This window comes from Rhinolophus hipposideros (assembly GCF_964194185.1).
Source record: "Rhinolophus hipposideros genome assembly, chromosome: 23".
Lineage (NCBI taxonomy): Eukaryota > Metazoa > Chordata > Mammalia > Chiroptera > Rhinolophidae > Rhinolophus > Rhinolophus hipposideros.
Window position 1 is genome coordinate 12,277,307 of NC_138069.1, and position 26,783 is coordinate 12,304,089.

At 47.9% G+C, this 26,783-nt stretch overlaps 1 protein-coding gene across 5 annotated transcripts in view; it reads left to right on the top strand.

Annotated features, from left to right (window-relative positions):
• SLC25A48 (solute carrier family 25 member 48) overlaps positions 1 to 25,640 on the top strand; it is a 38,949-nt gene extending 13,309 nt beyond the window's left edge. The window contains exons 5-9 of one of the 5 annotated variants that reach the window (XR_013992345.1): positions 12,220 to 12,474; positions 14,699 to 14,832; positions 21,676 to 21,805; positions 22,288 to 22,381; positions 24,978 to 25,628. Coding sequence is in view for 4 of the 5 variants with exons in the window: in XM_081034946.1 (XP_080891072.1) it covers positions 12,220 to 12,474; positions 14,699 to 14,832; positions 21,676 to 21,798 (512 nt within the window). In the remaining variant the exon portion in view is untranslated. Of the gene's footprint in view, positions 1 to 12,219; positions 12,475 to 14,698; positions 14,833 to 21,675; positions 21,806 to 22,287; positions 22,411 to 22,880; positions 22,912 to 24,977 lie in introns of those variants that run through there. The other 4 variants (XM_081034946.1, XM_081034945.1, XM_081034947.1 and 1 more) reach the window with 4 other exon arrangements.
• The last annotated feature ends 1,143 nt before the right edge of the window (positions 25,641 to 26,783 follow it).

Consider the following 26,783-nt stretch of genomic DNA (forward strand, 5'->3'; position numbering starts at 1 on the left):
AAAGAATGGGAAGGCACTTCCTGTGCAGAGTAGAAAGTGCCAGCTCTAGGAGGACAAGCGAGGGGTTTAGAAGGCAAATTTCAATACCTTGGGGTTTGGTTCTTGGCTCTAATTTTAGGGTCTCCTCAGGGAAGACACTGCTTTCTGGGCCTCAATCCCCTTTTCTGTACAATGGAAGGGCTGGATCCACCGTGCTTCCTGTCATCTCAGGTATTCCATGGGGCCAACAGCTCTCCTGGATAAGCCCCCTCCCCCTGGCAGCCTTCTGTTGTGTGACACCTCTGTCCACAGAGACTGGCGCTCAACTGGTTTTCCTCTCTGTCCTGCCTACTTCGGCAAAGCTTGTTAGTCTCCGGTGCAGAGGAAATCTCCCCACAAGTCTTAAAGCTCTTTTGCGTCCGGATGTTGGAAGAGTGTCAGGGGTGAGGCTCCTCGGCTCCTGGGGGCAGCCCAGCCTCCTTCATATCCTGAACGCTTTGTTTCTGGAAGGGGAGGAAATAGGGGCAGGTGTGCATGTATATGTGTGTGGCTGGTCACCACGGGCGATGTTTCTCAAATAGTGACTTCCTTCAGAAAGCCTCGGGCATTTCGCAGCAAATTAACTGGTGAGCTTTCTTGACAGTGTTTGGTTCCGTCCTCTGTCCTGCTCTCACCCACCTGCACCTTCCCTGCAGAGGGGGCTAGAATGGTGGCTTTCTTGGCAGGCCAAGGCCTGAGCGCCAGGGGTCCCGAGGCCAGGCTAGAAGCGTCTGGAGGCTGGAGGAAGGATGGGAGCAGCCAGCTAATAGCCCAACCCAAGAAAGGCCCCAAGCGGGACGTGCGGCAGCCTCCATTTTAGGGAGTCGAGCAGCCGCCGTTAGCAGCTGCCAAAGTGGTTAAGCATTCACTCTGGGCCTGACTCTGTGGTAAGTGCTGTGTGTGCACCATCTCATTTAATACCCACTGGGACAGTGTGAGATGGGTCTGAGTGTTAGCCCTATCCATTTACCCAGCACACACAATAGTTATGCACCTGCTGTATGCCAGGCACAAGGCAAGGTGATAGGAGCACAGCAGTGAGCAAAAGTCTCCATACTGTCTCTCTGTAGTGCTCTGTCCAGCAGACAGGAATTGAGTCACTTCAAACGTGGTCGTGGGAGAGAGTGGGCCAGGCTCTCAGCCAGGCTGGGATCAGGAAGGGCTTTGGAGCAAGTGGTAGGAGGGTTGGAAGGAGAGCCTAAAGGTCAGGACTGGGGCCCTCCAGACGGTCCATCCAGGGAGTCCGAGCCCTTCTAGAACCTCGCTTCCTGGATAAGCACTCCGAGCAGTGAAAGCATGGGGACCTGTGTGGCCTCCCTGTCCCTCTCCACTATAGGAGGCGTCCGCAGTGTCTCACTTCTCCTGTGTGGGTGGCATCATGCCCGTGACCGCAGGTTGTCAGTTCATCCATTCGTGGTGCCAGTGGAAAGCGTTTATTATACTTAAGGCAGGGACCCCTTGAGGCAGCAACAGTAAATGCACATGTGTTTGTTTTGTCTTTCCCAGTGTGGCAGAAACTGGACTTTGGGTGCTCAAGGAAGGCTCTTAATAAGAGGCCAATACGAGGTTCCTGCAGGCAGACGTTGCTCAGCCCTGCCAAGCTCTAAGTCACTAGTCCCTGGTCACAGGGGCTTAGGTGTCACTGAAAGACACGATGGTTTACCTGAGTGGGTGGAGGAAAGGTAGAAACTAAGATTGGAACGTCTGCCTCAGCGGTGCCCCTCAGGCCTCTGGTCTGGGCTAAGCCAGACTGGCCACAACCGTGGGAGCTCAGGAGCCAGCATTTACTGAGCCCTTATGTGCCAGACACTGTGCTAAAAGCTTTGTGTGTGTTTAATCTTCATAACAACCCAATTCCTAGACAGTTATGGAGGGGAGACGGAGGCACAGAGAGGTTCCATCCCTTCCTGAGGTCGCTTTCCTAATGGGAGGCGGTGCTGGGATATGAACCCAACCAGTCTGACTCGGAGTGCACCGAGGTTGTTTCTGCTTCTGCCCCCAGGATTTGGTAGAAGCTGAGGCTTCGGCAACTTTGGGAATACCTGGGCTTTGCACAAAAACATCATGCCCAAAACCATCTTCAGATTTTCAAGGGGGATGTGGGCTGGGAGCACGTTTCCAAAATGACATTGTTCAAGTAATGGGCATAGCTTGTGGGTCCCAAGGGATGGATGGGTCTGAATTCTGGGGCTTTAGGCGGCTCCTCTCTGCATGGTCCACTGTTTACACCCTCCCCCAACCCCAGCTGCTTGAGAGAAGGATTTTGGTGACTACAGGTGCTTGGCAGGGTCAACTACTGAGGATGGGGCAGGGAGGCAGGCATTGTGTCAACAGGTGGTACTTTCTGCCAGGAATCTCTTCAGAATATGAGGAAGGATACGGTTTCCTTTTACCTATTTCTCAGGAACCCTCTAGGCCAGAGGTAGACAATTCAAAGATTCACCTGCACCAGGGAGATAACAGAAGTGAACAGAGGTACCTGGCAATTGTATCCTCTTCTACGTTTCTGATACCCACAAGCCTCCTGGCTTATGTTTCATTTTTCTTCTTTTCAGTGAAACCTGGACCTAGCACATATTTCACTCTCCACGTCACTCTCCTGTTAGAAAAGCAGCAGTTCAAGCACATGTGTCAGCTTTGGTACCTGGGAGGCCATAGGAAGTGGTGGGCCCACGTCCTGTCTGAAGGATGTGACTTTGCTCTAGCTCACTGTTGCCCTGTGGCCTGGATCTTTTGATTTTTAAGAGACGGTAGAAAGCTAGATTTTTCTGTGGAGTCTTTCAATTGGAAGTTGTCAAGTAATGCAATGGAAAAGAAAGCCAAACACAACCAAACGATTGTAACACCGCACAGCCCCAAGCACGGTGGGGCCGGGGCTGGCTGCAAGCTTGTGGTCGCTGCTTGGGGTCAGGCCCGTTCTGTGTGATGACTGGGCTGAATGGGCATTTCCAGGCAACTTTCAGCAGGGCTTGTGGGATGGCTTATGGCTGTGGCTTTACCCCAGAATTACCAGTCCACTTCCTGGGTGATGACAATGAGCCATGAGCGACTACACCCACACACTGAAGCCGGGTGTCAGAAGCCTCTGGCTTCTTTCCTTTGGGACAGTGACAGGTGGACTGGCAGGCTGGGGGCAGAGCTCAGCTCATCGGGTTGGGGATTTGCAAATCTAAAGCCAGTGAGTTCCTCCTGATTGTCTATTAGTGGTGACACATGGTGGAAAATGTACAAAACACAGAACGTTGACTGTCGAGGGAGAAGATGCCCACTCAGCCAAACACAGGCACTACTGACACATCCGTGTGTTTCCTTTTTTTTTTGTATGTACACAGATTAAGTATTTTAGGAGGTTGTCCTCATGTTATATAGACAGTTTCATATCCTGTTTTTAACTCAGCTTAACAGAAACATTTTGATATTATTAAAATAGCACATAAAATTATTTTAAATAGATGGGTAATATTTATAAAAGGTGTTCAGTGTTCCATCAAATGCATGCATGTACACACACACACACACACGCTCTGAGAATGATGATGCAACGTGTAAGAATTCCTTTTCTGGAGTTAAACTACCCGCTTCTAGCCCACCTCCACCAGTGTCAGGAAACTCCGGATGACTCACCTAATGTGGCCAGGCCTCAGTTTACTCATTTAAGAAGCAGGTAGAACAGCAGTAGCTACTCCGTACTTGGGATGGAGCAGGATGGTGTATTGCACAGAGCGATCATAGGCAAGTGCCTGTCATGCTGGAAACACAAGCTCAACATAAGCTATAACGTTAGTAAACTTATGCCTTCACAGCCATCCTAGTGATGGAACATTTAGGTTGTTTATAGTTTTTCCTCTTTTGAAATATTGATGTGTTCAGCAAATTTGTCCATGAAGAGTTGCCTTCATTTAGAATTATTTCCCTAAATGTGTGGGCTCTTTGATTCACGAGTGAGTCAAACGCAATGGTCATTTTTAAGATTCTTGGAACATGTTTTGAAATTGTCATACAGAAGGGTTTTACCAAACTACATTGAGAGTTGCTGAAATTGAGAGGGAATTTCCATTTGTCCCTGACTACCATTGCATATGAAACAGCTGTTATCCCTCATATAAACTCTTCCACCTTAACTGAGGTTTTCTCCTGGGGCCTCTGCCACTTGGCAAACAACAAAGAGCTGGCCTGTGTTCAACCGGATGTGACCTTCATGGGAAGGCATCTGTGAAGAAACCCTCCCTTTTAAAGTCATCATTATCCTTTGCATGGACATGAGCCCCACTGGGTGCCCTGCTGGGCCTGAGCTGGAAGTCAGGGCTGTGGTCCCTCTGCTGCCTGGGTCAAGTCACAGCCTGGGGGGCCGATGGCCAATGAGGGCAATGATACTCACTGCTGCCCCATCTGGGAACTTTCAGGTCTCTGTTCGGAATTCAGAGCCTAATTACTATGCAGTTCACAAGGCCCTCCATACCTCCAGGGGGCAGAGTTTGGGGATTAGAGGACTGGGCCTTAACTCTACTGACCAACATGGAAACTTCACAGGGCCCAGCTGGAAGTGCGGGGCTGACGGTCATCCCTGTGTGAATTCACTCTTTCATTTGTTCATTCACAAGCATTCCCTGAGCTCTGCCCTGAGCCAAGCAGACCTGGTAAATCAGGTATTCAGACCACAGCTCCTGCCCTCAGGGAGCATACAAGCTGGTGGGGAGTCAGATGTATAGAATGGAAACGGCCTGTGGAAGGCTCTGGAACCTCAGCGTCTGTGCAGATCAGGAAGGCTCCAGAGAGGAAGTGGCTATTGACTAGGTCTTTGAACACTGGCCAGGATTTGGAGATGGGGTTGTGGGGATGGACAGGTATTTCAGACTGTGGAACTGCATAGGAAAGGAGTCCGTGGCAGGAAAGGCGAACGTGTTGCAGGATGTGAAGCAGTTAGGTTAGTGCCGACATGCAGCGCAGGGAGGGAAGGTGTGGGTGAGATGTGAAAAGCGTGGCTTTCTTAGCCGAGGATGGGCTTCGGTGCCGTTGGACAGGCAGTGAAGCGTCCGGGATACCAGAATGACCCAAGTAGAGCTGTGTGATGGGAACATGGATCTGGTCTTCGGAAGAGGTGGGAAAAGTGGGAATGGCGGAATTGGGAATAGGGATGGGGATTTGGAGGCTGATACAGGGCTGTGGAAGGGAGGAAAATGGCACCGATGCTGTAGAACTAACAGGCCATGCAGGAGAGAAGGAAGTGTCAAAAATGACCCAGATTTCAAAGCTAAATGACTGGGGAGGGGGCAGCTGGCACCCCCCCCACACAGGGAATTAGGTAGCAAAGGAAGTGTATGAGACAGCCCTTGGCATGGATATGTGATCAGTCCATGCTTAGTGACTCTGCTGCTGGTTTGGAACCGGGCTGAAGGGACAGGCTCGAGTGAGAACCTGAAGAGTTCAGCTCGGCACGTATTGTGTGAGGTGCCTGGGCTGCAGCTGGAATGCCAGGGCTGGAGGTGTAGACAGGATGGGCAGACATAGCAATAGCGATGAAGTCATGACATTAGGTACAAAGGCCAGGCGAGCTGCCAGAAAGAAGAGGGTAGACACTGATAGGAAAAGAGTAAAAAAGTTTGGGAAGGGACAGAGTGCTGTAATGACACTCACAGCTGTAGTTAACAATTTCTTTTTTTAATTGGGGAACAGTGTGTTTTTCCAGGACCCATTAGCTCCAAGTCAAGTTGTTGTTTTCAATCTAGTTGTGGAGGGCGCAGCTCACTGGCCCATGTGGGGATCAAACCAGCCACCTTGGTATTATGAGCACTGCGCTCTAACCAACTGAGCTAACCGGCCGCCTAAGTAGTTAACAATTTTTGAGCCCATACAATGTGCATTGCGCTGACACACATTCCGTGATTAAATCATCATAACTCTATGAAGTAGGCACTTTCATTCTCTGTACTTTATAGGTGGGGAAACTGAGGCTCAGCTTATGTGATGTGTCTGTGCTCATACAACTGCCCTTGGAAACAGGGTCCTGAGAGATTCCTGTCACCAAAGTAGGGGCAGGAATGTCAGTGAAATGGGGAGAATTGCAGAGGTTGGGGTGATACTGGGAATAAAGACCAAGGGGTGGAGAAGGAAAAAGCCTTTCTTTTCTGTATTGGGAGAGCAGAAGGAAAGAGACAATTCAGAGAGAATTTGGAGGGAAAAAGGAAGGAAGTTGAAGGAGCTTGCCTCAGAAGGCCTGGCTCTACCATGTTCAAGATCATCTGAATTAAGTGAAGAGGAGAGAGTGTGGCCAGGGTTTGGACAAGAGGAAAATGTCCTAATTTCTGGACATGCTAAGAGGAGAGAAGCTGGGCTAGATGGTAATAGAAGAGAGGTTATCTGAGGGGTGGATTTGGGCAGGCAAGATCATCAAATACACACCAGAACAGAAATCCCATTTGAGCCGAAGAATCTGTATGGTGACAAATGGGGTGAAACCATTTGTCCGGTTTCCCTGACTCGCCAGAAATGTCTGTCTGGGAAGGTCACCAACTGTGCCTCAGAGCCTTCAATACACTAGTTGATCTCTTTGGCAACATAGTTTTATTGTTATCATCAAGATGCGTGGCTGCCAAGAAAAACTCTTCCCCAGGCAGATTGGCCTTGAGGAGGAGGAGCCTTCTAATACAATGGATTTTCCAAGACTTCCTTAGTGTAGAGCAGGAAATATTGATGCTAAGTTCCCTGAGGGGAAGCCTAAAGGCAGACAGGAACCCTTGAAGCATGACAAGAAGCATAAAAACTGCAGACAATCCAGAACCATACAGCCTGGGCCTTCTTCTCAAGCAGGCTGTGGGCTGCCAATAGGAAGTAAGTGTTGGTGCAATGGCAGCCCAAAAGTGGAAGAAGGTTTGCGGAGCAGCCAGGTATATAGCCATGTAGTTCAGGAGGAGTCCTTGAATTCTGGACCTTTTGACTGAGTCTTTTTCAAACTGCAGTCTCACGTAGCTACCAGAGATTAATAAAGGTGCACACAACATAGCACACCATCATGCAAGTTACGTGCATTGGTGACTCATTCGTTTGTTCTTTGAATCAATTGACAAGAGCAAGTATTGTCCTGATTTCTGGACTTGACACTAGTATGGGTCGTTCTTGGCCCCATGCAGGCATTCACAATCTCCCACAGTAGGCTTGGCAGCAGGCCACAGCTGCCTGAGGTTGGCAGGTCCGGCACTTCCGGAATCCGAGGTCACATCAGAACAGGGTAATAAAATTAGGAATGATAACTATTTGCCTCGAGTAAAGTACATTTGCACAACACGCATTTTAGTAAAGTACATTTGCCAACTTTCTCACTTAGCTTTCAGAAAAGCCAAATGAGGTGGACAGGCCACTTACTCTTCCCTGTTTGTAGATGATGAGGAAACTGAGGCTCAGTGTGGATGAGCCCTCTGCATAGCACTGAGCAGCAAAGCAAATCCCAGTTGCTCCTAATCTAGGAGTTCTTTCTACTAAACAATCTGCATACCTTGGACCCTTCAGATCACGAGGAAACTGCTGGATCCTTTGGAAACAGGAAGTGGGCAAGAGTTTTCCGGTTGCTAATATCCTGGTGAAGTGAACTTTGGGGTTATACCAGCCTGCTCAAACCCAAACCACAGAGGTTACACCCGGACTGTCTGCTGGAGGATGGACATGCCAGTTGCTTGATGTTTCCATAGTATCAGACCAGTGGTAGAGGACCATGGTTTGGGAGTTTCTTTTAGTATCTACAGCCTCTGGCACAAGGACCAGACAGGGCCAGGCTTGGATGAATGCTGAAGCCTTGGGAGGTGCTGGTGCTGAGATCTGCCTGATGAGAAGCTCAGGTGTTCACTGACTGGTTGTGCAGCCCATGTGGGCACAGTGCCTTGGGACATGCCACCGTGTGTGCTTCCTGCCACCAGGAAATTCACTGCATCAGTTAGGGCAAAACACACACTAAGAAAACGGCAGTAACCAGAATAAATCATAATAGGTGTACAGCTTCTGGCATGTGTTGGGGGCCCCCTGCTTTCTCTAAAAGTTCCCTTTTAATACAGAAAATGAAGCAGCAGTTATCCTTTCCGTGTCCATGGATTTAGAAAGCACACATGACAGGAAGCTACTATGGGTTATTAGAATAGTTAAGTAATTTTTTTGTGTGTTTCCCACAATAGCACACACATGAGACAAAAATGGCCATAACGTGTGTAACAACCATCATCTAAAAGAAAGATTTGCTTCTCATTGAGCAACACATGGTTGATGTCACAGAGTTCTTTTACCTTGAAAGGCAGGAGCGGGTAGGTAGGCTTGTAATCTTTGCTCTACCTAAGTGGGCTGTGACCAAAACAGTTTGTTTCAAGCATAAGATGTCATTTTCTCAGTAGGATATGGTAGCACAGGTCATGCAGTTGTCAAAATTCACCAACTGTATACTTACAAGCTGCACCTTTTATTGAAGGTAAGTTATACCTCGATTTAAAAACAAACTATAGAACAAGGATAGGAGGCCAGAGAAGGAGAAGACCACGGGCTCTTGAGAGTGATTGATCTTCGTGGGGAAAGAGGTAAAAATGGGGAGGAGGTTTGGACACGAATGCATAACCTCAACGTAATAACAAGGAAACATCAAACAAACCCCAAATGAGGAAAGTTCTGTTTACAAGAAAGGAGGCAGTGTACTCTTTAAAAGGTCAGTATCATAAAAAAAAAAAAACAAGAAAGGCTGTGGAAAGGCTCCAGATTAAAGGAAGCAACAGAGACATGAGAACTCAATGCAGTACCTGATTAGACTGGATTGTGTCCTGGGGAGGGGGAAGGATGTTATGAAAGTCACTATGAGACCAAGTGACGATGAGCATGTAGACAGTACATTAGATAAAACTATTGTCACAGTAGGTTATGGAGCCGAGAACTATACTGTGGGAAGACAATAGCCCTATTCTTAGCAAACACATACTGAAGTATTTGGGGGTAAAGTTCCATGTTTGCATGTTACTCACCCTGACATGGTTCAGAAAATAAACTTATGTATGTATGTGTGAAAAAAAAATATGTATGTGTGTGCAAAAGAATTTCCTGATTGCTTACTTTGGGAAAAAAAGAAAAAAAAAAGTGCAGATTTGGTTGTGGTTTAGGTCTTGTTGATAAAGCTGGTTCAAGGTTTGGCAAGCGTTTTCCCAGCATTGGCACCTCCAGATTGGGAGGACCTTATCAGGAACTGTCCTTCTGTCTGTAACTCCTGAAAGCCATGTCCTACCCCTAACAGACTCATAAAAACGTTGACTTTTGGTCAGGCCACTGTTGCCTGGAGACGAACACAGGCCAGGCAAGTTCATGCGTGGGGACACTGGTATCTGCTCTGTTCAGCTGCACGCACATGTTTGAGGGAGAAGTGGGTGGGTGGGTGGGTGGGTGGGGAGAGCACACAAACCATAAAACTAATGAGGTAAAATGTTAACAATAGGTGAATCTGATTAAAGGATATAAAAGGGTGTTTTTTTGGTACAATTTTTGTTTTTTGTACTTGTTTTCAAACTTGAAATTATTTCCAAATGAGTTTCTTTTTCGTTTGTTTTTTTAAATATTGAAGATGGGGGAGTTAGAAGGAGTTCCAAGGGCTTTGCAGTATCAATTTGTGCCCAGAAGGCCCTGGCCACCAGCTCAGATTCGTATCAGTATTCCAGGCCATGGTTTTCTCCCTGACAATTGTATTGCTTTAATACTCGTAAATGGATCATTCTCGAGCAATAAAAGCTAGATTGCTCATGTAACAAACCCGGGAGAATGTGAAAGAATTTCCTTATTGTTCACCCTGGAAACAAAAGGAAACAAGTTCAGGTTTTTTGTTGACATAACTAGTTGCAGGTTGAGCAAGTCCTTTATTCAACATTGCTATGTCCAAACAAGCAGAATGTTTTCAGACACGCTCCTTCAATCAGTAATTTCTGAAAGCTACGTCGTACCCATAGTTGATTCCTGAAAACTTTGGCTCCTGGGCCAGACCACTGCACTTGGACATGAGCATGACTCAGGCCGAGTTTTTACGTCAGAACAATTACATCTATTCTGTCTAATGCCAAAATTCCCCGGGATGACCGTAGCAATCTCACAATGGATTTGGGAGAGGAAGGGGTGCCCAGTGACCTCTCAGTGGGCTTTCAAACACCACAGTGTCTGATCTTGCTCTGAGCTCAGAGGGCCCTGCGCCTCCCCTCAAGTGACCACCACCCCTGCTCACTTCCTGTGGGATGCACTGTAGAAGTGAATGGGACTCCATCTCCTGCCCGCACTGCAGTTGGTCTAACGCGCATGGCACTGATTACTTTCTTCTCCCCACACAAAAGGAAAACACAGGCTTAGTTTGTTCAAGCACACTTCCTAGGCAAATAGAAACCTCACCCTCAACCTCAGCTACTTTTGGTATATGTGAAAGGACAGATTGTACTTTACTCCCAGAGCTCCAGTTTGGACTGTGGAGTCATGCAGCTGGATTTTTTTGTCCTAATGTGTCCTCTGGTAAAGAGGACCTCCATAGGGGACTTAGAAGTTCAACTCTGTAGTGAAAGTCATCTGCCTCTTTGCCAGCCTGTGTAAAACTGAATTGAGATGGTACATATTGGGAATTAAACCTACAGTAATACCTACACATGCTCAGCGTAGTTCTAGGAGCTTGACAGGGATGCAGATGGTATCCTCAGATTATTAGTGAGACCAAGGTGATTGGCATGAGTCTGGTGCAGGAGGTACTGGCTGGACGGCTGGACATGTTCTCATTGACTCACTTCAGCCCTGGCCAGGCTGTGCCCTGAAACACCTGTTGGTCACCACTGGTGGTATGGGCCCCTCAAAGTCCAGGGGCACAGGACTGCTGTCTCCTGGTCTGGCCGCTAGGGTCTCTTTTGGCAGAGTGTGGACAAAGGCAAGCTTCGTTTTATCTCTTTCCTGGACATGTCCTGTTAGTTTTTCAAAAAGGGAAAAAGTTGAGAATAAGAGTCTGCTTTATCTGCATGGGTTTCTCTGTCCATAAGTCAAAGTGATGCTAAAGGGTCCATAACAGAGATGAGCAGCAGAGAGGGAGATGGGGGCAGCCAGGTAGAAGGAGTAAGTGGGAGAGACAGAGTCACTGCTGGCGACCTACACCCCTAGAAGAAGCTACAGATGTAACCCATGATCTGCCAGCAGAGACCCCCAAGGTCAGACGGAGACAGTAGCTGTGCCCCTGGACTTTGAGGGGCCAATGGCACCAGAGTTGCCTGACAGGTGTTTCGGGGCACAGTGTGGCCGGGGCTGGAGTGAGTCAGTGAGAACTTGTCCAGCCCTCCAGCCAGTGCATCCTGCCCCTGACTCATGCCAATCACCTTGGTCTCACTACTAATCTGTGGATACCATCTGCATCCCTGCCAAGCTCCTAGAACCATACGGAGCATTGGTAGGTACTGATGTATTTATACTCACAACAACCTGTTCTCCTTTTATTTTTTAAACACACGTTTTTCTAGTTTTATTTAGATATAATTGACAGAACACTGTGTAAGTTTAAGGTACACGATGTGAGGATTTGATTCATGTGTATATTGCAAAATGATTACCAAGAAAAGGGTAGTTAACACACCCATCACCTACAAAGTTACCATTTTGTGAGTGTGGGTGTGGTGAAAACTTTAAAAATCTACTCTCTTAGCAACTTTCAAGTATACACTACAGTATAGGCCTGTCTTCTTTTTAAAGATAAGGAAATAAAGGCTGAAACATGTGACCTTCCCAGGGACAGAAAGTTTGTAAGTCGTGGGGCCAGGATTTGGAACCAGGACAGTCTGGGTCCAAATCTCATATACTGTTTTACCACACTGTGCACAAGTGTGCACACACACACACAGTGTGAAATCGGTATGGCTTGTCATATTTGCTCCTAGGCATTCTGCAGTCACATCTGCTCAGAAAGCATGATGATGGTTGCCCAGATACCCTCTGGATAGTCAAGGCAACTGGTGCTTTATCACCAGGCTGGGATTGTCTCCATTCTGGCCACACATGTTGGCAGGTGCTCTATGTTGGGATTTTAGAATCCTGGTTTGAGCTGCCAAGAAGGTCAGAAGGTTTGGTAAAAACCAATGGGCCATGTGTGGGAACTGTCCATGGGCTAGCTCCAGTGCCAAAGAATGACCGATCTCTTGCCCTGGGTCACTTGTCATCTTCTCCCCACTGTCTTTGCAGCCGATCTTGGTTTGAAGCCCAGGGCAGCTCTTGGGGAGCAACCAGCCTACCAGGGACCTGTGCATTGCATCGCAACCATCGTGCGAACTGAGGGCCTGGCAGGGCTGTACCGGGGAGCCAGCGCCATGCTGCTGAGGGACGTCCCAGGCTATTGCCTGTACTTCATCCCCTATGTGCTCCTGAATGACTGGATCACACCCGAGGCCTCTGCAGGCCCCAGCCCCTGTGCCGTGTGGCTGGCAGGTGGTATGGCAGGTAAGGCAGCAGCGCTGATCCCTGTCCTTGTGCTGGCCATGGCAGTGGGACAGCTGGGGAGTCTACCGTGCCCTCCTCAGCCCCAGGGAAGGGCACGATTTACCCAAGAATTGTTTGCTAAGTACCTACCATGTCAGGCAGAGGAAAAGCTAGGAATAGGGAATAGTCCCCCGTCCTTCTCCCATCCCCTTTCCTCTGGACCTCTGGGGTTGGCAAGTCCCTATTTGGACCCATTGAACTTTCAGTCAGAAGACATATTTTGAGCACCTTATTCTGTTGCGAGAATCGCTGAGCTTTGAAAATCTGTTGTCATGGTTCACCTTTTTTTGACTATCAGCACACTGCAAACTTTTCTCATGTGAGATTTCCTTAGTTTCAGGAGGTAGGGATTCAGTCTCCCCATTTTTCAGATTAGAAAGCTCAGGTTCAGAGAGATGAAGTGACCCACCCAAGGTCATACAACTAGTGCAGACAGTATAGCAGGGATTCTGCAGTCAGAAAGATCCAAGTTCAAATCCACAGTTACTCATTTTGTGACCATGAACTTGTTCCTTAACCTCCCTACTCAGATGCAGAACCCATCCTGCATCCCCATATCCTGTCGCTGAGCTTTGAAAATGAAATCTGTTGTTTTCAAGTCGCTGTATGACCTGGATTCCTGTTACCTATCTGTGCTCATTTTCTGCTCCTGTCCCCTGATTTGCTCTGCTCCAGTCACAGGGGTCTCTTTGCCACCACAGGACCTCTGTGATGTATGGATCATTGGGAACTCTGACAAGACCCATTTTGGTGAAGAGAAGGGTGTGGAAGCCTGATTGGAGTGGTCTCGAGAGAGAGAGTAGGATGAAAGAAATTGGAGAAAGCACCTCTGAGGGGTTTGGCTGTGCTGTAATGGGACAGAGAGAAATGCAGCTATAGCCAGAGAGGGCATGGAATTCAAGAGAGGATTGTTTTCTAAGGAGGCTGGTAACATGGCATGTTTCATTCCGATGGGAAAGATCCAATGGAGAGAAGAAAATTATCATTCCTTCTCCTCCTTATCATTATAATTAGCTATGCTTGAAATTTAGCCAACACATAACAGAGCCCACATCTTAGCCACCAAACACCAGTGCTCTCCCTCCACCCCCATGGGTCTGAGGCCTGGCCTATGTCACCTCCTAGTAAGTGCACAGTAAGTACGTGCTGGCAGATAGGACAAACAAGGCCCCATCTGGTCTCATTTCTGGTGAAAGCAGGTGTGAGTGGCCTGGCAGGCACACCTCGATTTGTAATACCCTGGCCTGTGAGCTGAGGGACAGAGAGGCAGCGCATTATCCTGGCAGGAGGCAGGAGGGAGGAGAAGTCCAGAGGGCTCCCCAAAGGCCATGGGCAGGACGCCACAGGGGCTGGAGGCTGAGAGGACGGAGGGCCTGGGGCAGGTGAAGGCCTCTTTTAGAAGCCTCTGGACAGCAATTACAAAACCTTCCAAACCAGCTGCCTTGGACTTTGGCATCAGTTTGTTTTTCTCTCCCCATCCAAGAATGTGCCAGTTTTTATGTTTACACAATAACCTGGTGGTGTTGTCCTGGAGTCCCTTAAAGTCACAGAAGCGCTCAAACTAGGGCACCCGAGCGTATCCAACAAGGATGACCCAGGGGCATGTGGTCCCAAGGCTCCTATTCCATATATCTGGAAAAGATAAGAGATTTTTAAAGATCTGTTCCTGCTCTTCTTGCAACCCTCAGGCTGGCCCTTCCTTAGCCAGCAACCTATCTGCAAGTGTTTGTTTAGCTTCTTTATGTTCAGTGTAAATCCTGCCTCTGGGGAGTGGCAAGCCTTCAGCCTCATGCCTTCCCCTGGGCTCTTTCCCCTGGTGCCCTGGGAAGGTGCTGCAAAGTACGGGTGGGGTCTCTTCCTGTTTCTCCAATAAAAGCTGCTGATACAAGGCTTCTACTTACGAAGCCCTGGCTATGGACCTGGCACTGTGCTAAATGCTTCACAGGCATTCGTTTAGTTATCCTCACAACCCCATGAAGATGACAAACCCAAGGTCTAGTAGATATAGGAGAACTCTGCAAAGTCCCACAGCAAGAGGATCAGGAACGGCCTTCACAGGTCCTAACCCCAAGCTTTTCCACTTCCCTCGGCAGCTTATTAAGTCTCTGAATGGTGGGAATCTGTAGGGTCTCCTCCAGACCCCAATCAGCCAGCTCCTGACCCCTGTTTGTCTCTCTCTTTACAGGAGCAATTTCTTGGGGGACAGCGACTCCTATGGATGTCGTGAAAAGTCGACTCCAAGCTGACGGAGTTTATTTAAACAAATACAAAGGTGTCCTGGACTGTATCTCCCAGAGTTACCAGAAGGACGGTCTTAAAGTAAGCCCAACAGTAGTCATGTAGGGTCAGTGTCAGTCCCTGGAAGGGGTGGGGAGTCAGGCATTGTAGGGGATGTGAGATTATAGAAAAGGAAAACTGAGGTGCTGACAGTTACCATTTTTCAAGCCCTATGAGAGAAACTTGTCTCATCTAGTCCTGGCCCCAGGCTGGTGGAAGAGGTGGGTGTATATCCAGCTAGTACACGGCAGAGCTAGGACCTGGACCTACATCTGTGCGTCATCAATCCTTGCCTTCTCATCAAGATAGGCTGGGAGGTCCTTCCTCACTCAATGCTTGGTAGCTCAGCCTTGCCCTCTCTCTAAGTGGGAAGTCCCAGAACCACCTCAGTCTGCAAAGTTCCAGTTCCTTCATCTGTCATGCTCTCCCACCCAGGGACGTCCAGACCCCATCACCTCTGCTTTTACCTATTGAGGCAGCCTCCAACCTGGCCTTGTCTCCCTTCTCTTTTCTCCTTCTTGCACCCAAGTTTTCTGGTCATGCCTCTTAGAGTCAGCAGGCTTGAGTTCAAAGCCAGGCCTGACTACTTGTGAGCTGGAGGAATCCAGACAAGTTGCTTCACCTCTCAAGGCCTCCGTTTCTCCAAGGATAACCATCCCTACCCTGAACACCAGAGGTATTTGTGGGTGAAATTAAATGAGGCATATAAACAGTGCTTAGCTTAGTATATCAAACATAGAGAACATTTAGAAAGAGTTAGCCGTTGGTCATCAGCATTAGTATTAGTCATTTTATCAGTGTTAATGTTACTACTCAGCTCTGGGCTTTTTCTCATGTGCCTGCCTTGTCCTAAGCCTGCAGTATTTATTAACTGCCCGCTCCAATGTATCTTAACTTGCATTTTTTTTTGCTCCAGTGGAGTGCTGGAACTTTTCCTCTGGAAACCTGGACTTCCACAAAGGCTGTCATCTGTGGGTGACTTCCCAAGGCAGTGCTCTCCAGGTGCTCCTGGACCATGACCAAGAGAGGTGGAGCCACTAACAGGCTACCACCAGCACTGAGGTCTGTCTGCCTATTACCTGATATACAAATGGGAGACACTTCTCTTGGGTCCCTTGGCGGATGGTGCCAGGTTCCACAACTCCCATAGAGGCACTTTTGTTCGTAGAAATTTTGTTGTTGAGATGGGGACAATACGGGGACATCTTGTACTATCATGATGCCGATGTCACTCTTCCTATGAATTTACCTTTATTGAGATCTTTATTTTTTCATACAGCTTCAGGTTACTGTCCAGTGTCATTTCATTTCACTCTGCAGGACTCCCTTGACCATTTTTTTTTTTGCAGAGTAGGTCTAGTGGTAATGAACTTCCTCAGCTTTTGTTTATCTGGGAATGTCTTAATTTCTCCCTCACTCCATAGTTTTTCTGGATATAGGATTTTTGATTGATTATTTTTTTCTTTTAGCATTTTGAGTATATTGGTATATTGGCCCATTGCCTTCTGGCCTCCAAAGTTTCTGATAAGTAATCTGCTGATAATCTTATTTAGGACCTTTTTTGTATAATGAGTCGCTTCTCTCTTGCTGCTTTCAAGATTCTCTCATTGTCTTTGAAAGTTTATTATAATTTGTCTTGGTGTGGGTCTCTTTGAGTTCATCTTTTGGAATCTGTTGAGATTCTTTGATGTTTATATTCATGTCTTTCATTGAATTTGGGAAGTTTTCAGCTATTATTACTTCAAATATTCTCTCTCTCTTCTCCTTCTGGGACTCCCACAATGCATATGTTGATCCACTTGGTAGTTTCCCACGGGTCCCTTAGGTTCTGTTCATTTTTCTTCAATCTTTTTTCTTTCTGTTCCTCAAACTCAGTAATTTTCATTGTCCTATCTTAAAGTTTGCTGATTCTTTCTTCTTCCTGCTGAAATATGGCTCTGAATCCTTCCAGTGAATTTTTCATTTCAATTATTGTACTTTTCAGCTCCAGAATTTCAATTTATTTTTTCCTGAGTTTTCTGTTTCTTCACTGATATTTTTATTTTGTTCATGTATCATTTTCTTGACTCTCTGCACATCTTCCTTTAGTTCTTCAAGTATCTATAAGACAGTTGTTATAAGGTCTTTGTCAAGTATGTCTGCTATCAGGTCTTTGTTAGGGACTGTTTCTATTGATTTATTATTTTTTTTCTTTGAATGGACCATACTTTCCCCTTTCTTCGTATGCCTTGTGATTTTTTTGTGGAAAACTAGACATTTGAATCTAAGAATGTGGTAACTCTGGAAATCAGATTCTTCTCTTTTTCCAGGGTTTAGTGTTTTTTGTTATTGGTTTGTTTTTCTGAGTCTGTAGAGGCAGACTATGTTGCTGATATGATTTCCTCCAAAAATTACTGTGCTCTGTTAGAAAAAAAAAAAAAAGAGTCCTACAGGGCAACTAAGGCCAAATGATAGATTTTTTGTTGCAGGCTATTTCTGGATCAAGGATCATGTGTGAATGTAAGGTCTTTTTATGTCTTTTCTGAGCCTGCACCTTTCCCTGGGCATGCACAGTCGCTTTCTAATTTTCCCCAAACATGTCATTGTTTTTTGATTATCCTAGTCTTTAATGTCTTCTTTCCAAAATGGGAAAAAAGAGAAAAGTGAAGAGGGAGGGGCATTATCCCTTTAAATCCCCTGGAAGTCACTTCAGCCTGAGGGGGAGGGGTTTGCATCAATGGTGGCAGGAGAAACAACAAGGACCACCCTTCTCTTTGCACCTCTGTGATCAGAAACAGCAATCAGTGATCAGAAACGGATCTCCAATATTGGGAGGACAGGGTCCTTATTGCCTATCCTGGCCCCTGTAAACTGTGTGCAGATTGCTCCAGAAACACATGCACAGCTTCCTGCCACAGGGGTTGAGCAGGGGATGGGTAACTGCTACTGTGCTAAGAGCTGAAATTGACTGAAATTAATCACGATTTACTGTCCAAACCTTCTCCTGGAAGTTGCAAGCCTTCAATAAACTCTAGAATTCCAAAATAGTTACATCTGACAGATTCTGCCAGTACAATTGTTGTCCAGGTGGGGAGATGGATTCCTGGTATCTGCCATCATTTTTTGTTTGTTTGTTTGTTTGTTTATTTTGGCAGAAGCACAGTTTGTGATTCAACCAATAAGTACAGAGGGACATGTAGGAGAGATTCAAATGAGTTGTTCTGTTTTAATATGAGATATTTTTGTCTGTTATCCAAAATATTAATGTGTCACAATTTTTAAAAAGTCTGTAGAGGCAGGATATATTACTGATATTATTTCCTCCAAAAATCACTGTGCTCTGTTAAAAAAAGAAAAAGAAAAAGAAAAAAGAAAAAAAGTTCTACATGGCAACCGAGGCCAGATGATCAATTTTTTAATCTTGTTAGCATTTGATCCATAATTTATAGTCAGAGACAGATGTTAAGCAGAGACAGCAATATTCAGCTTCGTTAACCACTTCATTGACTGAGATTAATTTTTAACCATTTTTATTAGTGGGTTATAAAAATGGATCGTGTATGAATATAGAAAGCTTCAAAACGTGAAAGAGGATCTGCCGTCTAAATGTGTCTTGTGTGGTTCCCAGTCCTTTCTCAAAGGCAATCACTGTTATTTCTTGTGATATATTTCAAAAATCTTCACAGCCTGTGCAATCATATATGTGCGTATGCATATTTAAGTACATTTATGTGTGTATTTGCATATAAACATAAATAGTAACATAAAAAAATCCCATCCAGTCCTGGAAAGTTGAATTGTCTCCCAGTCATATCTCCAGCAGGAGGAACACAGTTTCCCAGGGCCGAGGGATGGCTCCAGTCCCAGCTGCCTTTGTGGAGTATCCATTCTCAAAGTGTTACTGCAGCTTACTGAGACAGGGTACAAAGCCCTGTGCCAACTTGTTGACACTTTCCCAGGGAAGAAGAACTCAGTGGTAATAAAGAATTGGAAAGGAGTAAAATAATGCCCATGCTTAGTAGCCCTTTGTAACTCACTTAACGATTACCCATAAAACAGCCTTCGTGATAGAGGGAATTAGACACCCATGGACTTGCAGGTCATTCCCAAGTCATAACAGAAGAAAGGCCTGGTCGTTTCGGATCTATTCTTTGCTTGCTGTGAGGGGCGGCATGGGCCACTGGGCTGTGGCTCATCCTTAGAGAGTTGTCATCGGAAATAAGGAGGCTGGAGGAGTGACTTGGTGTCTGTTAGCTCCACAGAGATGACTGGTGTGAAGGGCTTTATGACAGTGGGATGAGATTAGATGACTCTATGGAGAGATGGGGAGGAAGATTTGTATTAGAGAAGCTTCCTGAGGCACCAGGGGTGGTTGCTGTTTGGTTCTGCCATTTGGGGGTCTGGAACCCTCCCTGTACCCCAGGAATACCCCTTTATCACAGCTACCACCAGGGCTCTTTAAGCTCAGAGACCATTCTTTTCTGCACCAAGGAATTCATTCATTCATTCATTTGCTTATTCATCCATCCATTCATCCATCCATCGATTCATTTATTAAGATTTATGGAGGTCCTGTAGGCCAAGCACAGTGTAGGTGCTGGGGATTCAGAGGTAAGCTACACACACAGCCTTGCTCTCACTACCCTTACTGGGATTGTTATTAATGAGAGGATGCACAAGCCTCGGGCAATTGGAAGATGGTGTGAGAAGTGGTGTGATGGCAGAAACATGGAGTGCACAGAAGGCAACGGGCCATAATCCAACTGGGGTGGCCCTGGCAGGACTATTAGAAGGTGCAGCCAGGTCTGGGGAGCGTGCCAGGAGAGGGCCAGTGAGGGGAAAGAGTTGGTCTCTCAGGAGGAATGACAGGGTGTTCACTTGCCCAGAGTGTCGGGTGTAAGAGGAAGCCCAGAGAAAGTATAGGAACAGAGGATGTCGGTCCTGACAGGCCAAGGAAGCTGTGGACTTGAACTTGGACAGTAGGGAGCCATTGAGGCTTCACGAGGAGAGACTCGGTCTAGTTTTTTTGGTTTCTGAAAGCTAGTGGTAAAAGCCAGAGGCCTATACTTTGCCACATTTGGACCTCACAGTAGAGTAGCCACAGCTGGTGGGGAGGGGTCACATCTCGGTCTGACGTGGCCCACAGCTCAAGGAAGATCACACTCCACACTGGGTCGCGCCTGGCTTGCCTCGCCTTGCAGAGCCCAGCCTGGATCCATGGGGAGCCTCTGTGGGTACCTAGCGTGGAATTTTCCTCTTGGAGCCTGACCCAGTTCCTTGCTGTTCCTCAGTCGCTCTGGGTGAGCCGGTGGAATTCCAGAAAGGTTAGACATGAGACAGGAGTGCTAAGGTTACAAGGGTCCCACTTGCCCCCTACCTGAATTGCTCCAGGGTTTCGTGGAGCCACTTGGTCACCTCTGGGATCCTGGTCCATCAGATCCCTCCCCCAGGGCCGAGGCTTCCCCCCAGGCCCACAGAGCCCTTCTCTCCCCTTCCTGATAAAGCGTCATCTCCCAGGCTGCCACAGAGCACCTAGGTGCAGGCACGTCTCCTGAAGGAAGGCCACCTGATGTCCTGGCCAATGACAGTGGCCTCCACCTACCCTGACTACCAAGGAAACTGGGGAAATGCAAGGAAACTGGGGAAATGCTTTCTTAAAATCACAGTACCAGTTCTATTTCATAATCTTACTAAATTATCCAGGAGTCAGTTAATGGGTTTGGTTCTCATGCGTGACAGGTCTCAGGCCACTTATGCTTGGTTAGGCACTTGCCTTTAGATGGGCTGTCTCTTCCCAGAGAGGACAGTTGAGGACACCTCCCCCCACCGCACCCCACCCCTCACCAAAGCCCTTATCTGTTCTCATCACATCCAAGTGATATTGTGGTTATTCCTGAATGGGGCTTAGCTCCTCAAGTAGGTTATACACTTCCCGAGGACTGGAACTACATCACATTGACACTATATCACAGTGTCTACCCAGTATCAGGCAGGGCGGTTCAGGAAGAGAAGCATCTTCTATTCCCTAGTGATGGAGGACAAATATAGTCTTTTTGTATTAAAAGCTGAGTTTCGCGGCTCACAAGACAGACCGCTACTCCTAGGCGCACACACACCGATGACCGAGGTTGAGTGCTACTCTGATGAGTTGGTCGGAAGGACGGTGCTGTGATGGTCAGCAGTTAACAAGTGCTTACTGCGTGGCAGGCACCATGGAAGTGCTTAAAAGCATCACCTCATTTATGCCCTCAACAGCTGATCAGGTCCATAGTATTATTGTCCCCATTGTACAGTTGGGGAAATTGAGATTCCAGAGGTTGCCATTGGCCCAAGTAACGCAGCTACTACGGGGCAAAGCTGTGCCTCGACTCTGTGTCTGCGATCTTCAACACAGCCTGAGCTCTCCCCCAGCCGACCCCTTTGGGATGTCGTGGGAAGCACCTGCACAGCATCTGTCATGGCTGGGTGCTCTGTCCACCATTGCAAGGCGAGTGGGGCGGAGAGCTCTGACTCCTGGATTCCCTGGAATCGTGTGTGTGCACGCACACACATGTGTGCATGTACATGTGTATTCACAAGAAAGAGCAGCGATTACGCAAGCATATATGTGTTTGCAGGACTCAACAGCTTGCCCATCGTATTGAGTGTATGTTGACCAGGATCTGGGAGGCAAAGTGCCATCAGATGTGACCCAGGTCAGGGCATGGGTGTGGCTGGGGCATCTCAGGTGGTCCGCACTCCACGTGAGGTCTCCACCGTCTCAGGTGGTCCTTTGGGCTCGGTGGGGTCCAGCCTGGGACAGGAGGCCTGAGTGGGCAGCACTGCCAGCCCTCTCTCTGCCCCTCCGTGGTGGCCCTGCAGAGGGTGTAGACCAGTCCCCTGTGGTAACGTCACCTCCTGCCAAAGGTGTTTTTCAGAGGCATCACTGTGAACGCTGTGCGGGGTTTCCCCATGAGCGCGGCCATGTTCCTTGGGTATGAGCTCTCGCTGCAGGCCATTCGAGGGAGCCACGCCGTGACCAGCCCCTGAGTGCCAGGTCAGTGTGCTTCCTGCCCAGCCAGGTGTGCCTCCTGGATCTTGAAACTCTCTTCTTTGCCATGAAAATGTCCCTCTGTCATTCATTTCCTATCGAATCTGTGTTAATCCTAGGGCTAGGATTGCCAGTCTTCTCATCAAAAAGCCCTTCTCCAATGCCCACCTGTGACTGGCGGTGAGCCGAGGGCTCACTGAGATCAGCACAGAACTTACCTGTTTCCAGCGAGCTCACCTCCGTCTTTCTCATTCAGCAGCTTTCACGGCCCTTGGAGAGAAGTATAGTCTCACTGTACAAATTTAGTAACCCAGGCTCAGAAGTGAGGACTCAAACCAGGGTGCCCACCCCTGTCACACGGACACAATCTCTCCACCTCCCTACCGAACTCAGAGCCTGGTTCTGAGAGCCACCAATGGGCTCCCCCAGCCATGGGGGACAGCCTCTGACCCTATCCTCTCCCTCCCCTTCTCCCCTTTTCACTGCAGAAAGATCACTGCAGCCTCTGGGATCGAAGAACAGAAATCTGAGCAAGAGAGTCCCTTGCTCAAATGCCCTCAATGGCCCCCGATTGCCCTCTAGGTAAAGCATCAGTCCTTATTTGCTGTGTCTTCACCCCCCCTCCTAAACATATGTACCATCCTCACTCTCATCTCTGGGTCTTTTCACATGCTGTCCCTGACCGACACCCTCTTCTCACACCTTCCCCCTTATTCTTGGTTTCATCAACTCCTCTTTGTCATCCAGGCCTTGATCTAGAGGTCTCCTCCTCCAGGAAGCTCGCCTTGATGCCTCAGCCAGGAGGAGTTGTGCCTGCTGTAGGGTCCCTTGCATGGCCTTTGCTCAACCTCTACCACATCCCTCTGCATCATAACGATATTCCTCATTCCCCAGCCAGCTAGAATGTCTCCAGAGAGCTGCGACTATTATTTCACCTCTGTATGGCCTGTGCCTCTCACGGAGCCTGGCACACAAATGGCCACTTGGAAACATAGTTGAATGGCTGGATGATCACCCTCCAATATCCCCTCAGTTCTTCCTCATCTTTTCCTCTTGTTTCTCCCTCTCTGGCCCCAAACAGGTCACTTGCAGAGCTCAGAAGACAAAGTGGGGTGAGTCACTGAATTTTCTAGTCACCGAGAAATCGTTTTGCTTTGGTTGTGGTGACTGCAAATTCTCTAAGGAAAGATGGTCTTTGTCAAGTAGGTATAGCAAACCTCCCACCCCCCTTCCCTGAGCAGCTGAGCTCTGCTAGGATGCCTGGATGGGCCAGACCCTGGAGCCAGGGAAAGGGTGGTCACGCTGACTAGAGTGAACCCAGGACAAGCCCTAGATGCTGGCTTTAAATCAAATGCTTTCAGCTTTTTACTAAAGCACCCACATTCACAGCTTTCCTGGCTTTTTGCCCTCTCTTATAAAAGGAAAAGGGAAGCAATGCATTTTGCATAATTAAACATCTTAGGTGACAAGTTACTGTATTGGGGTTATGTCCAGGGCAGGGTAGAGAAGTTGCCCAGTTCTTAAATATGCGCTCAGATATTTGCCACCTTCACCCCTGCCTCATTGGGTTCATACAGAGGTGAAAGTGACATCATAAAATCAACGTATATTTTTATGGGAGAAAAATAGAAATTACAAATAAACTGAAAGAACAATATAAAATACCTATAATCCCAAGACTTTGCTCTTATTCTTCCAAGTGTTTTTTATGTGTACCCCTCAAATGGGATCCTACTTTACGCAGTGTTTTACAATCTGCTCTTCCCGTTTAATAGTCCAAGACCATTTTTCCATGTCCTTAAATTTTCAGCTGCAAGGTGGTTTTACTGCCAAGACCTGGCACAGCCCAGAGTGGCTGGATGCTTGCCCGAGTACCCTGCCACTAGTGACCACCCTGGTGATTGGCTACTTCAGGAGGAAGGAAGAAGTTTCCAGCAAGCCAAATCCTGATTGTTCTGGATTTGGCCATTCAGGGCAGTGACCACCCCAACTGGAAGCTTTTCTTTTGAAAGTGCTCTGAAAGTACAAGAGGCACAGATATCTGTCTGCCTTTCCTCTGTTGTGTGGGGAGGAGGCTGGTGCCCCCCAGCTGGAATAGGGGGTTCCTGGTGATTCTTTAGAGCCTCATCTTGAACAAGCCTCACCCAAGAAGTTCAGCTTCCTGCTCTAACCTAAGAACACCAAGGCTCTCTAACAAGTCCTGAATTTGAACTTGCCAGGTGGCTCTGAGATCTCAGGCAGGTCATGCTCCATCCAGGTAGCGGTGACATCTACTCTTTGACAACCTGGAAACCAGTGCCTGAAGACAGTGAGATGATGTGTATTAGAGGGCTAGGGAGCCTTCAGTTCCTAAGAAGTAGAGGATGGTGACCATCTCAGGAGTCCCTGGGTACAGGAGATGGGAATGATGTCGAACTGTTTCCAAGTTTCTGCAGAAAATCGAGTCCAGCTCCAGCAGCTGCAGCCTCCTTCCAACAACCAGATACAGAACTCCCCCCAACTCCCACGACGTCCTAAGAAGAACACTTCCTTTTCACTCATCTGTTCAGTTATTTCTCTCCCAGGTCAATATATGAGTGACCCAAGGACCATGTGTAACCAAGGAAACACTGCATGAGGTTGTTGTTTTGTGATGTGGTTAGTTTATCTGTTCATATGGAGAAATCAGAATCAGAAAATACGAGGAGGATGACCTTTGGTGAGAGAGGAGAGGTCCCAACCACTGGTCAGTGGTCAGCTCTGGGGCTTGTCTGAGGCCCGTGATTCCAACTGCACCATTCCTACCTGTCCACCAATATCCCCTGCCTCCAGAACCTTCCTGAAGTAATGCTGGTCGGCCCCATGCCATGGCTTTCATGCTCCAAACGTCAATGGCCTACTTTCAATTTCAGGAAACATTTATTTTCAAGGAAAGGAGATATATTCTCCCTCCTGTGATATCTTTTTCTGAACATTTACAAATCACCCAGACAACCTCATAGCCTTTCACTGGTCTGTCTCACGGGGATATTTCGCCAGTTGTTGCTTCACAAAAACAGTTACAAATGGGTTGTTTGACTCCTGGGTCTTGCTGACTGATAACCCCATTTAGATGAAAGTCTTATCTTTCCTCCTTTTTCCTCAGGGCCAGCGTCATCTGGCCAGGGTGTCACCTAACCAGGGTCTCACTCCGCTACAGGTTGCTGCTGACAGCCGTGTCTCCAGAAGCTGCTGACCTCAGAGTCCCTTCCTTCTCAATTGTAAGCATCCTGTTCCTCACCCAGCTGGAGTCACTGAGCTGCCGCCTTGGAGGGACCACTGATCAGTCACCATCCGGTTCAGATCTGCACTGGCGCCTGGGAAAAAGGGGGGGCAAAGCAGACCCTGCCCCCACGACCACGGTCAACTCACTGGGAAATCACCAAGGAACTGCAGTTATCTTTTCAGTTTCCAAATAAAAACATTGAAAACAACTTCAGGTCATTTCTGTGTCAGATGCTTCTGCCTGGCTTCCAAGAGACACCGGCTGCCCTCATCCTTCCCTCTGTTTAGACCCCTGTCGATAGCAGCAGCTCAGAGAGGAGCCCACTCCATGCAAGTGAGAAGAGAAACTAAGGATGGCAGTGTCACTTCCTTTTTCCGGGCTGTGGGCCCGGTGAGCAGGAAGGGCACACAGGATGAAAGGGCAGTAGAGGGAGAGGAGGTCCTGCAGGCACTCCCTTGCCCTGCCAGCCACGCGTAATAATTGAGCGTCTCAGAGGCGGGCACTGAGTGTGGGTGGGGTGGGCGCTGTCTGGACCTTGTTTTTCAATGGAGAAGAAAATAAAACAAAATAAAATACTTTGGTCACAGTCTGTTATCTAGAATGATGTCATGATTCTAAATGTTATTTCTCACCAGAACCATGTGGGGAGACCGTTGCTCTCCTGCTGTTATGTGGCATGTGTCCTTGAGGCCACTCCCACTTCTGTGCCCGTGACAGGCATCAGGCCCGTGACAGAGCAGCTTCAGAATCCCTCTCAACACAGTGGCCTGAATAGCTACCACCATCCAGTCAGAATTGACATACAGATGAATCGGTTTTACCATTCCTGGCTTAAACCCCAGTGGGGGAAAATATCCTTAGACTCCTTTTTTTCTTCTTTTGTCCTCCAAGGAAGAGTCTTCCTTGATTTCTCCACTCCCTCATACCCCACCTTGAATAATACAGAATATGTCTGAAAAATCCCCTGCCCTGACAGACCCAGCACAAAGACAGCATTGCTCAGGCACAGAGAAGTTGAAAATGTTCAGTCTCACCTGTACCGAGGGGTTCCCTCCTTCAAATAAGCCCTGAGTATGCCCTCCTGGTCTCTCGGCCTCACAGGGCCTCCACTGCGAAGTCCCCCCGGGAACCTCCACAGGCTGCAGTCTAGATTCTCCATCTCTCTGGCAGTGGGGCATTCATTCATTCCTTCAGTCATCAAACATTTGCTGAGCACCTACTCTAGGCAGATGCTGTCCTTGGTGTTGGGGACAGCCTCGAGGGACTCCAGTGCTACTTCCATTCAGCCGTATTAGAGATGGTTCTGTTGACAGGAGACGTGGGTCTGCACACCCACCCAGCCTCACTGGTCCTGGGAAGGCACTGCGGACACTGGTGGAGAGATGTTCACTGGCATCTAATCCATTCCCGAAAGAACTTGACCCTGAGGTCTTTAACGCGTCCTAGAGTGTGTTTCTTAAGTTTGCCTCAACTAGACCATTTCCTGGTGCTTGTTCTGGTTTCCCAGTTTGTTTGGAAGTGGTAGTGTATTCACAAGTTCCAGCTGAGGTCTGCAGCTGGACGCCCCTGATAAGGCTGACATCCAACAATTTTCTTCAGGAGTCATAATCCCTCCTGGGTTCTCTTGATCATTTTATGATCCTCTCCATGGTAAGAGGAGGTAAGCCGAGAGAAGCATTGCTGACCAAGTTTATAGAGAGGGGAACTGAGGCTCCAATCTACAGGAGCTCCGGCTAAGAG